The sequence below is a fragment of the Propithecus coquereli genome, unplaced genomic scaffold (assembly GCF_000956105.1).
Source record: "Propithecus coquereli isolate 6110/MARCELLA unplaced genomic scaffold, Pcoq_1.0 Scaffold54, whole genome shotgun sequence".
NCBI lineage: Eukaryota > Metazoa > Chordata > Mammalia > Primates > Indriidae > Propithecus > Propithecus coquereli.
This window is the reverse complement of record NW_012151285.1, coordinates 2852366-2865731: the sequence shown is the minus strand read 5'-3', so window position 1 is coordinate 2865731 and position 13366 is coordinate 2852366. Positions and strand designations below refer to the sequence as shown.

The 13366-nt window shown below is 34.4% G+C and overlaps 1 protein-coding gene across 2 annotated transcripts in view; it reads right to left on the bottom strand.

Moving 5' to 3' along the window:
- Nucleotides 1-13366, bottom strand: part of SCAF4 (SR-related CTD-associated factor 4) — a 57267-nt gene that overhangs the window by 21961 nt on the left and 21940 nt on the right. For both annotated transcript variants that reach the window (XM_012657397.1, XM_012657398.1), the window contains exons 2-12: nt 12777-12860; nt 12085-12129; nt 10007-10168; nt 8572-8707; nt 8092-8231; nt 7309-7485; nt 3484-3665; nt 3026-3134; nt 1631-1798; nt 1039-1124; nt 191-381 (exon numbers count right to left, since the gene is read on the bottom strand). In XM_012657397.1, the coding sequence (XP_012512851.1) occupies nt 191-381; nt 1039-1124; nt 1631-1798; nt 3026-3134; nt 3484-3665; nt 7309-7485; nt 8092-8231; nt 8572-8707; nt 10007-10168; nt 12085-12129; nt 12777-12860 (1480 nt within the window). The remainder of the gene's footprint in view (nt 1-190; nt 382-1038; nt 1125-1630; nt 1799-3025; nt 3135-3483; nt 3666-7308; nt 7486-8091; nt 8232-8571; nt 8708-10006; nt 10169-12084; nt 12130-12776; nt 12861-13366) is intronic.

Sequence of the window (13366 nt, the reverse complement as noted above, 5' to 3'; positions counted from 1 at the left end):
TTTAATGTACAAAAGCAAATAAAAGGGTATAAATCAATGCATAAACAAATAAGACATGATAAACCAATATTTAGAATAAAAATCAACAAAGGTAACATTTCATTTATGGCTTTGCTAACAGTGATAAGACATTTTAAACCCATGATAAGAAAAAACAATGCAGGAATTCTGAATATAAAGGCTTAGTTACCACTTGCAGTTTCTGGTTTGACTTGAGGAAGGCCTTTTTGCCGACGTTCCCTTTCTTTTTCTCGATCCCGTCTTTCTTGGGATCGAGATCGAGGAGAATGTCGGCGTCTATCTCTGGACCGAGATCGAGAACGGCGATGACGAGACCTTCGAGATCTAGAACCAGATCTAGATCGTCTCCTTTTTGGTGACCTAATGTTTGCATGAGGAGAACGAACAGCACACACAGAGAAAAAACAGAAAATATAAGTACATACTAATTTAAAAAATACAACTAGGTACTTTAATGTTTATGTAAGAATGGCAATAGCATGAAATTAATTTTAAATATTTTAATGTGTCTGAAGTTAGAAAGCATATACATCATTTAAATATTTAATAAATAAGGTTGACAGCTTATAAAAGTCTCTCATCTTCAGTATCTCTGGCACTATACTACATTATATCTGCAAGAAGCTAATGGTTGAGATACACTGCTACTATTCTTACCTACACTTCAGTAAAGCCTTCTTTTCTGCAGCAATCAAAAATGTAATCCAATTATAGCATTACTATGACATTTTGTGCTTTTGTAGGCTGATAAAGTTGAAAAGGAACTGTTAATATACAAGTCTTCTAGTACCACATACTGTATATGTTGGCATCAGAGTAACTCGGATAGAGGGAAAAAATGTAAGATGACTGATCTTAGATTTTTTTTCAATAAATACTTCTCTTGCCCCCTTCTCCACACAAATAGAAATACAAATATGCCAACTGTTGTTTATTAACATTGACTATAATCCAATTTGATTTTAATCTCTGTCTCCTAAGACATACAGGGTTGGAAAAACATTTTCTATAAATTACCTGGATGCTGACCTAGATCTTGACTTTCTGTTATCAGACATATGCCGTTTAACCTCTTGAATACAAGGTTGTTCTACCTCCATTTCCTTAAAAACCAAAAACAAAAGCCATCATAAAATGAGAAAAGCAGAAATAATAAAGGCCAGAGGACAAAATCTAAGGAATGCTAAATTAAAAATCTCTTGCCCCGCAGCAATTCTCTTTTGCCTACTCGGGATCAAATTATTAACTTAATAATGACTGGCCATCACTGAAATAAACTTTTACATGGTTTACAAGATTAGAAGAAATATTTCTCTACTTTTGGAAGTTATTTGGCCTAGGTTACATATCATTTAAATAAACCATCATCTAAGGTGCGAAGTAGGTACTGGTTAAACCTACACCCCAGATCTCAATCCTCACAGAACCCTATGGAAGCTGGTAGTAGTATAATATCCACTTTCTAGAGGGAAAACTTAAAGCATCGAGAGGGTTTAATACATGCCCAAGGTCTTTCTTCATATTTGGAAATGAAGACAGCAAGCAAATAAGCAGATATCTGCATGTAAGGCAAGGCAACCAAAAAGATAATCTGAGAATGAAATTTTACCTGTTGATGTGGCTTCTGAGTGAGTGGTTCATTTTGTGTCTGAAAAGAAGCTTGGAAAGGCTGTTGCACTGGTGGAGTGGGAGGAATCACAGGCTGAGCCATGGGAGGAAATGGAGGTGTAGGAAAAAGTCCAAATCCTGGCATCTGTCCATTAGGAGGAAGCGGAACCTTCCATTTTTAAAGAAAGCATATGAGTAGATTTTAAGTAAGAGCCAAGGAAAAAAATTTGGAAAACCTTTAGTTACTTTAAATAAAACTAAAATATCTTCAATAAGCTTTGATTAAGGAAAAGCTACAACAGTACTCTACATTGTTTAACAACTGCCATAGGTACAATCTTTACCCAAAGAACTGTTATGTATCAAGTATACAGGTTAAAAATCCTGTAACTGATTTCAAAAGTATGAACACACAGGTCTGGTTTTAAATATTCAAAGAAATAGCTTTATTTACATAAAGAAGCAATGTGATAGACTGAAAAAGTCACAAAATATTCTTTCTAATAAACTTACAGTAAGTGTTAAAACACTTGAACATATGTTCATAGGTTTTCTTCATATTTTAAACAGGCTTACAAAATAATTTTCAATCTTCATCAATAAGTCATTAAAATCACCATATCACTTTCATATTACCAACTACATAGAATGGAATGAACACAATATAGATAATAAAATAATATAAGAGATTTCTTAAAACCCTGAACTGAAGCCATAAAGCAGTCACTGCAGAATTTGAAAAACAAACAGATTTACTAGAATGACTACAGCACTGGAAGGCCAGGATCTAGATTTTTAAAAATGCTCCTCCCTTCGCCTCCATAATTTACATGCATAGCCAAAGTTAGGAAACTTTGAATTAGAGGATTTACTAGCACAAATCCGATGAACAAATCTCTACTAACTTTCTGCAACTCTCCAGTGTTCCATGTACGCTTCTTTTATTGCAGCTTTCAAACTATGTTCCTGATAGGACAAATTAGGGTAGACAAAAACAAAACAAAACAAAAGCAAACTATGTTCCTGAATGTTGAAAACTGAAAGCCCTTTAAAGTATTTAATCGCACGACTTATAGAAAAAAAGGGCCCTGCAAGGGAAATAGCTGTATAACTAAATAGGTCAGTTTCTTCATATAGAACCATAATCTCTCTCTAAACATTTTAACTAAACGTCCTATTACTAAAATATGAGCATGTAATATCTAGCACCCTTGTTTTAACTAAAGCAAAAAGCAACTCAAAACAGATACATGCTCAACAGCTTTTACTGAAGTTGTAGTACTACTTAACCAATCACATAGCTAAATAGTGGTCTGTGAAGTGCAAACCATATGCTGTAATTAATAGTTACTAAAACTCAGTTATTAAAACTCAGCTGCAAGAAAAATGCTTGTACCTGATGGTGCATTGGATCCTGTGGCATTCCCATCATTCGAGGTTGGAACTGATCCATATTTTGATGCTGTGTGTATGCTGGCTGCTGCATGCCATCTCCAGGAAATCCACTAAAAAAAGGTGAGTAATCTTTTTACCCATTCAAAAGCACAAGATTCTCAGCCACATTCATACTACAGAAACACAGGATGTTGTTTAGGAGTCATTAGCAATCAACATTTTATTGAATCGTATATTTATCCATTTATTAATTTATATACTCAGTATTATTTCAACATAAAAACCATTTTTTTATTCTAAATCTGATAGGATTCCCTTCCCATTCAGGAGAAAACCCACAATACCACAAATTTTACAAAACAATGACTCCACTGAAAATTGTTTTTATTGCTAAATGTTACTGAGAATGTGCTTTACCAACTCTGTATCTGCTGAGGAATTAAAAAAAAAGAAACTCACAATGGTGCCTGTGGAGGAGGAGGGGAGGCAGCAGCGGGGGCAGTGGCAGCGGGCACAGTGGTGGTGGGCACGGGAGGCACGGCGGCAGCAGGTGCTGTCGTTGTGATGGCAGCAGCATCCTCTTTCTTTGATTCTTCCACAGCTTCTGGCTCATCATCATAATCAAATCTATCAAGCAGCTTCTGGAATATGTCAATATTTCATTTTAAAATTTAGACTGATTAACCCGACAAAAATGTATTTGCCACCATCTATAACCCCACCACACTGTCATGTACGATCTCATTTTCCCACATGCCCCTGAGGACCCCAGTTCACAGACATAACCAATTTTTACACAAATGCCATTTTGGAAAAGATACAATTTTTTATTTTGCCCTCCTTCCTGAATTATAAGTCTAGTATTTTCTTTTTGACTGTTTTCTCTATTTTCTGTTTATTTCATAATTATTTTAGCAGTATATATAACTTTCTAAAATATCCATTTACCTAGACTAAAAACTGCTGGAACTTCGTGCACATGAAAATGGATATACATTTCAGTCAGCTGTAAAATGTAAAAAGAACGACTGTCTTATCCAATCACTGTAAATGCATACAGAAAATGTCCATATACTATTTGCTCAAGAATATATGACTATATGAAAAAGAAAAATAAAACAGAATGGTGTAGCACAGGGGCACAAAGAAGTCTCACCACCTGTTCACTAGATTTTTTCGTAAAACTTTGCAGCTTACCAGAAACTTTCATTAAAAAAAAAAAAAAAAAATCAGGACTCTTCATGAAATCACATGTCCTGAAGAATAGCAATTTAAAAACAAGATGTATTCAGAAAGTAAGGAAACACATTAAATACCTACTAATGTGTTTCAGTAGACTACAGACTTCCTCATCACAAGAACTCTGCATTGGCAATAAAATTCTCTTCACAGATAAGGAAACAAACTAAGGCTCAGGTGAGTGAGAAACATATCAAGATTATACAGTCAGTGAATGGTAGAATCAGGATGTGGAGACTGGTCTTTCTGACTACAAAGCCCTCAGTCCCTGGCCTCCAACAAGCAATCTTTTCTTTCAAGCTGTGCCCATTCTGCTTGTGGATTTCGACCTCAAATTTTACAAGTTGTGTTGTTCTACAAGAGTTCCGCCTAGAGATTCTAGTTCTACTTTATGGAACAGATATCTAAATTAGGAAGGGAAATCCCCTCCTTGGACAACACAATATATAGGATTAAACTAAGTGTTCAGAGTGTTTGGGGATAGAGCTAACTTGTGTTTTTTTTTCTTTGTCATTCTAGGCCAAGTGATTAAATGATTTTATAGAATTCCTTTTTCTGAACTTGGCGTAACTAACAAACATTGGCTGACTCATTTAAGGTTAACACTAGCAGAATTACAATTCAACTTAACAACAAGATAAAGATGCCCACTATCAAGACTTTTACTCAATATTTTTCTGGAAGTCCTAGCTATAAGTACATTAACAAAAGAAAAAGAAACAGGAATAGATGTCAAAGACAAAAAGTTAAATTTAGTAGCTACCTAGAAGATTTAAAAGCACCAACTAGAAAACTAAGGATTTAACGCCATGACCATTTTTTTTCAGAGACAGGTTTCACTCTGTTGTGCAGACTGGAGTGCAGTGGCGTGATCGCAGCTCACTGCAGCTTTGAGCTCCTGGCCTCAAGCAGTCCTCCCACCTCAGCTTCCCAAAGTGCTGGGATTACAGGTGCAAGCCACTGTGCCCGGTAACCATGACCATTTATAAGATAAAATAACAACTGGCAGTATCATTAACTAAATGTTATAAAACATTAAAAACGATTAAAAATCTAAGAATGAAAGAAAAAATACATAAGACCTATAAAAAAATTGTAACAGAGATTTTAATAAAAGGAGATTCTGTATGAGAAGCCATCAGTGCTTCCTAAATTCACGGAAAAATTCAAAGGAATTCTAACATCTGGAAAAGTATGCTGTGATGGTTAATTTTATATGTCAACCTGGTTAGGTTGTAGTGCCCAGTTGTTTGGTTAAACACTAATCTAGATTTTGTTATGAAGGCATATTTTAGATGAGATTAACATTTAAATCAGCAGACTATGAGTGAAGCAGATTGTCTTACATAATGAGTGGGCCTTCACCAATCATTTGAAGGCCTTAAGAATAAGAACCAAGGTTTCCTGAAGAAGGAATTCTCCTCAATACTGCAATACGGAAGCCCTGCCTGAGTTTTTAGTCTGCTGCCCTGTGGAATTCAGACTCAGGCCTGCAATGTTAACTCTTACCTGAATATCCAGCCTGCTGACTTGCCCTACAATTTCAAATTTGCCAGCCCCAACAACTGCATGAGCCAATTCCTTAAGATAAATCTCTTTCTTTCTATCTAGACACAGATATAGATATAATTATTGGGTCTGTTTCCCTGGAGACTCCTAATACAAATCACCAAGAATAGCCATGGAAAGTCTGAAAAAGAATATGAGTGTGTGTGGGGAGGGGGAGGGTATGTGTGTGTGTCTGTGGGAAGGACAGCTGGAAATGAAATATAGTATGTATGTTACATGTATTTCAACTGTTATGATGCAGAAATAAATATACTAGTGGGACAGAACAGTGTCCAGAGAGATAAAGTAAGAAAACATATGGGAATGTGTGTATGAAAAAGCAGTGAGGGAGTGCCTATTTTCAAAAATGTAAAGATTTAACTATTTTGAACCATATTCTAAAACAGATTCCAGAGGGACTAAAGAGAAAAACATAAATATATAAAACTATTAGAGGAAAACATAGAATTCTTTTTTTAATACTGATGAGAGTCTTCCTAATCACAATACAGAAAAAACAATAAAACCACATATCTAAGAATTTATGTTCACATATGCATGGAAATAGGTTTGAAAGAACACACACACAAATCTCTTCAAACTGTAGTGTAGGATTGCTTCCCTTTTCCTTTATAAGTTTTGTATTATTGTGTTTTGTCCCCATACAAACACGTATTGCTTTTTTTACTCAAAAAATTCATTCCACCTTCTTTTAATGAGTAGTCATTAATAAAACAAGGTATAATGAAAACCAATATTTACCATATGGACTTTTAATTTGGACTATCAGAAATAAAGTTTCTCTAAAACAGGCAAGAGTGGAGCTGTCTGCGTTAAAATTTGAACGGGAAGCTCTGAGCTGTGCATGTTCAGCATACCTATATCCATGGTGATGGCTTCCTAAACATGCCTAAAGAACCATAAAGGTCTAAAAGAGCAGTTGAAAAACACTGAAACAACCCAAACCCTCATATTATAGATATGGTAACTAAGGTTTTTTAACTCAAAAAAACCTGAAAGTAATTTAAATGACTATCAGTAGTGCAATGGCTAAATTGTAGTATGTTCACGTAATGGAATACTACAGATTATACACATTCGGTGTAAATATGGATCTAAATCCACTAACCTTAACAGTAAGAAACAAGAGCATTAAGACCAAAACTAGCACGTATGTATTATGACCAATTACAGAAAGGCATATAACCATAAGAAATTAATTCTGAAAAGATATACAACAAAATGTTACCATAGTAATCTCCAAGTACGGGGTTAAATGAAGAATTTTCTTCTTTTAACTTTCCTTTACTCCCTGAAAATTTCTGCAATGAGTATATGTTACATTTAAAACCAGGAAAAATAATCAATGTTTTGATGTTGAGGGGATAAAATACCTCAAACCACAAAGTAACTGACAAAAAAATACAGAAGGGGTAACTTCCACAATCCATGTTGAGTGATAAAGACAGTGGGGTGGGTTATGTGAGAGAAGCATACCTTGTCAAATGTAGTTTTTTGTTCAGGTGGGGGGAAAGCAGCTTTTTGTTCAGGTGGTTGTGTAGGAGTTGTCTTTAACTGAGCTGTGATAGCCTGAACCTGAGCCATTACAGCATTGTCAAGGGCAGGAGACTGTGGTTTTGGAGGTTGCTGAAAAGTCTGAAGGATCTGCTGAAGCTTAAAGAATGGGAAGATGACACACAACAAAGTATAATCATAGTATCAAAAGTTGATTCACTTAAAACAAAATCTTAAAGGTGACTCAAAATAGCGTACGCACAATAAACTGGAAAAAAACCCCCTCCTTTTACTAATGGTTAAGTCTGTTGTGAATGAATACATCAGAGATATAATATGTGTCACGTAAGTTTAAAAATGTATGCTGACAAATTAAATGATATAAAATAATGGTCAAAAAGAGAAAATACACTAAACTGTGAACAAGGTAAATCTAAGTTTTCTAGAAAAATGGAAGAATTCTCTCTGATCTAAATCATTTTGAAATCAATGAGAAATGCCAGAATTAGGAGCAACAGCAGCCACTTAGCAGTTCTGAAGTTCTCTTCAAAGAGGTACTGCCATTTCTCAGTGTGGTGTTCTCGGTTTTCACTTCAGCGTTTTCCCTATTACCCCTATGTCATTACCTTCTCCACGAAGAATTTTCCAGTTGAAAAGGAGACATATTTTCTCCCTTAAATGTGTTCATCAATGAGAAATGGAAAACAAGGACTGACAACAGTACCTAACCCTGCAAACAATTGAATCTTAGAATAAATAGTTTACCTGTTGTCCTTGAGTTGTCTGAAAAAGTTGAGCTACAGCAGCAAAAGCATCAGAGCTGGGCAACTGTGGTACGGTCGGTACAGAGTTCGGAGTGGCTTGTGGGAGTTCAGAAGGGACTTTTACTGGAGGCGGTGGTGAACCTAAAAAAAGAATAAAAAAGAAAAGGGCATTAAGGCCTAAGAAAATATTAACCTACAAGTTTATCCTTTTTATTCCATTAAGCTTCTTCGCTAAAATAAAATTCCATCTAGTTTAACATATGGTAAAATATATAGCCTGTGGTACTAGAGCTTGTAACAAGTACCAGAAAAGCGTATTATTATTAGAAATATGAATTATGGAAAGAAAATCGTACTTTCTAAGATGTAAGCTCAAGTTTCCTTCTTAAAGAAAAATTCCACCAATATACACAGACTCTAAACCTTTCATGTATAAAACGTTATACCATTATCTAAGCTCACAAGATGTACTTGACCATACCTTCATTATTGGTAACATTTTCTGCTACTGGGGCAGCATTACTGGTTCCTGCTGCCATGTCCAAAAGAGGCTGAATAATTTCAATTTTGAATACTCCATTTTTTTGCCAAAGGTTCAGCACACGAACTATTTTACTCTGTTATGTGTGAGAAAACATGAATATACAATAAATATTTGCATAAATTACACATTATACCTCTTACAAAAAGAGAGAACCCCCCCCCACCCCAGAGGCTAACTTTCCATATTAAGTCTATTTCATAAAATCCATCAGAATTATAACCTGGTTAAACTACTCTAATTAGCCTTTCTTCAGTGGTATAATCTAGAGTAAGAAACAGAGATGGAATATAGACCTAGAGACTACAAAGTAATATATTATTTAATGTTTTCATTACATTTTATTTCCAGTTACAAATAAGACTCCATTACTGACAAAACAGTTATCTTAGAGAACTAAATGAAGTGAAAGAGAATTTCTTCAGGATACTCATAACAGCTAAAATATTTAAGTAAATGGTCTATAATCATGAGGTAAGTTGTTTTGTGCTAAGTAAATATGAAGGAGATCCAGAGAAGATGTGTTATTCACAGACACAACTGTTATTTACTACTCAAGGAATCATCTTGGCTTTTTGGTACATTTTCCCCACAGGAACACTCTTCCAAGAATATAAACATAGAATTTGTAAAACTCAAGTTTATATGCCATTTATTGTAAATGCCTCCATTCTTCATAATTCTAAGTATGTTTACCAGTGTTTAACTCTCCCACCTTTTTATAGTTCAGTTACTATATCCGTAATGTTTTTCTACCTTTGTGTAGTATATTGTAAAACCAGCTGGAATAAGCAACAATCTGAGACGAAGACTGCCTTTCTCTACTGCAGAATTTCTCCGTCACTAATGACAGAAGCACATCTTTCTAATAATATCTTCTTTAAAGCAAGATGATGATCCTTTCATGTATTTTTTTAATTTTTAATTTTATTGTGGTAAGAACACTTAATCTGAGACCTATCCTCTTAACAGATTTTTAAATGTTTGACAACTGCTAACTACAGGTACAATGTTATTCAGTGAACATGTTGAACTTACTCATCTTCCTTAACTGAAATGTTATACCTGTTGATTAGCAATTCCCCATTTCCCCTTTCCCTCAGTCCCTGGTAACCACCCACTTCATTCTTTGATTCTATAAATTTGGTTCCTTTCATATTTCAACAGTACAACATTCCTGAAGGACTTCACAAGAGATTAATATAAAATGACCACTGAAGAAAAAACTGGGTCTTATTTCAAGCTCACAGATATCACCACATGCAGATCTTATTTAGTAATAGTAGGCTTCAAATATCCAACATACATTTAAATAAATAGAGAAACAAAACCAACAAGAATACAAGTTTTAATTTAAAAATTATTAAGATAATACCTTATCTTCAGATGGACAAAGATACAAGTATTGGAATGTGGCAGTTATGTTTTTAGAGAATCTTGGCCCAAAAACATCTTTATCAGTTCCGAACTGATGACGAGACTGCCGCACAATTGAGTCAATTACATATAATCCCGGAACCTTGTATTCTGGTTTACACTGTAAGGATAAAGTTGTAAAGTCAGTACAAGAAAAGCAAAGTCACAATTTGACACCCCTTAATCTCACATTTATAAAACTCTTTATATATCCATCCAATGATTGTCTCTGTTTAAAAATTACTAGAATGTTTTAGCTCTTTAATGGGCTAACTTGTCAAATTTCCCACGTCTGTATAGAACATTCTTGATAAGTCGGATCCCCAAGATTTTACTCTTCTGATTCCTCTACCTCCCCACACACAACGTCTCAGAATTGACATCAATCCCTAAGCTACTTCCATATAAATTCACTTACTATGACAGTGTCTACTCCAATTCATCCTGCTCAAAAAGATAATTTTTACCTTTTCTTTTTATTTATTTATTTATTTATTTTTGAGACAGAGTTTTGCTCTGTTGCCCAGGCTAGAGTGCCGAGGCGTTATCCTAGCTCATAGCAACCTCAAACTCCTGGGCTCAAGCGATCCTTCTGCCTCAGCCTCCCGAGTAGCTGGGACTACAGGCATGCGCCACCATGCCCGGCTAATTTATATATATATATGTATTTTTAGTTGTCCAGATCATTTCTTTCTATTTTTTAGTAGAGACGGGGTCTTGCTCTTGCTCAGGCTGGTCTCGAACTCCTGACCTTGAGCGATCCACCTGCCTCGGCCTCCCAGAGTGCTAGGATTACAGGCGTGAGCCACTGTGCCCGGCCTAATTTTTATCTTTTAAAATTATAAAAAAATAATTTTAACAACACATCAATTTCAGTTCTATTAAGGTATAATGCCAGAGAAATAAATTAAATTAAAAAGAAGTAAATTAAAAAGAAGTCATTTTTGGCCAATCATTAATCAACAAAGATTAAAAGAATAGCAGAGAAATAGGCATCTATATATATTTCCTATTGGTAGTGGAAACAGGTACAACCCTTTATGGAAGACAATTAAGCAATAAAAGCAAAGTCTCACCTGATCAAACAATTCTACATCTAGGAATTTATACTAAGGAAAACAATTAAGATGCATGTAATTTTCCCTGTAAGGTTAGCCACTACAGTGTTGTCTATAAAAAGTAAAAATAAGAAATATCTAAATATCTAACCATACAGAAATGTCCAAGTACATCATGGTAACAATCATATAAAGGAATACTTTGCGAATGTTTATGATAAACTCAATGGGAAAAGCAGGTTAACAGCCAATATTGTCTCTATTTTTCCTTTTGTAAATGTATATGTATATAAATAAGTAAATCCAAATGTAAGTACTGCAGTAATTGGGAGGCAGTGGCATGTAGGTAATTTAAATTTTTTCCACTTTATTTATTTGTACTTTGATTAGCTACTATGAAAAGCTTTTACTAACTATTTTTTTTGTCTGCCGGACCTCTAATTTTTATCCCTAAGCCAGTACGCAAAGGCCATGCTTCAGAGACATCTCTATAAACATTTATTAGTATGTACTACGTGTCACAGCTTCAGGTCAAGACTTAAAAGAAAGGTGTCTAAGTATGTTCTCAAGTCTTCTACTGAGACAGATGTGTGCTAGTCATACAGTTATAAAACAATAGACAACTATAGAACTGAAAAAACGGTTTAATTCTGATAGAGTAGTGAAAAGTTGGAAAATGTTAAGAAGTAATTTCATTTGAAATACTCAATACTCAAGAGTAGACCAGGTAAGGGGTAGAGAGCAAGCACTTCAGGTTTAGGGAAGGGTCTTGTCCAACAGGAAAAAAACCCTTTTGTGAGTTGAGTGCTAAGCACGCAGTAGGTGCTCAATCCATGGTACTGTTATAAATGTGTTCTTAAACTTCTAGTGATTAAAAAGAATCTCTAGTGACTACTTTTTTGTAGAGTGGCTTTAGAAGCAAGTACCCAAATTACAATTTACGAAGTAAATTATAAATATGCATAACTAAAATACTTACCTTTTTGATGAACTTTTCTACTATTTGAACTACATGCTTATAAAGCTGAAAAGAAGTAAAAGAAAATTACTATCCAGTTTACATATTTCTATATTTCCTATCATTAAAAAATACCTAAAAACCTTGAAATCTGTACAATTTAAATAATTATCAAGATAATACTGAATGAACCCTTAGAAATAATCCATAATTAACTAAAAATGTCTTAAACCAGAAAAGAATAAATTAAAACAGAAAACTATAAAAAATCCCCCCAAACAGAAGATCCTTTAAGATTTTAAACCAATAAACCTTCATAAAGAAGGATATTAGGCAACTTTATGAGAAGGACAAGACCAATGGAATCAGAACTAACCAATGTAGTTTCTAAAATGAGCCATTTATTAAAGTATGATCTTGGGTAAGACATTTAATTTCACACAACTCAAGTTTTGTCGTTTTTTTTAAATAAAAATGAAGCTAAATACTCAGTGGGTTTATTACAAAGATTAAATGAAATAAAGAAAAAAAATTGCTTTGAAACAATATTTTAAAATGCAAATATTGGTATCATCAGGTACCTTAAGCAAAAACTAGTTAGTGCTCTTCGAGGCCTGAACTAATTCACAAGATGAATTCTCATATGTCTAACAGTAACATTTTCAAAATTTCAAAAACACTTCTCAAATTGAATACATTTATTTTATTCTTACCTTAATAGCTTTAATAGCAGCTTTAGTGATGAGAATCATCTTGGCTCTAGAGATGGGAGGTTTCATATCCATAAGTGAAAAGAGCTGGAAAAAAAAAAAAACAAGAAAAAAACATAAAAGATAAATTTAGAGGTCAACCTTCCCTGTTCTACAAAGATCACTGCAATCTATTAACTAAAAGAACAACAAACTTCTGGAAACAAAAGTTTAACAATTTGGCTAGTAAGTAAAAGCCACTTTTCTGATATATCTTCCTCACCCCTTAGAAAACACAATGGGAAAAGATCATATTAAAAACAGCAAAAAAAAAAGAAAAAAACAATCACGAACCTAGAGGTACATCTGGTACTTCTAAAAAGATATCTTGAACTATGTTTCAGGGATTCCTGAGTATTATCAATTTCATATGAATCACATTTCCATTCTTTCCAATTGATGTCAGTATTTTAAATATGGACCCGTAGGATATGAACCTTTACTAGACCACTACCCTAAGAGGCTAAAACATTAAGAAATCTTCAGGCCTGGTGCGGTGGCTCACGCCTGTAATCCTAGCACTCTGGGAGGCCAGGGTGGGCGGATTGTTTGAG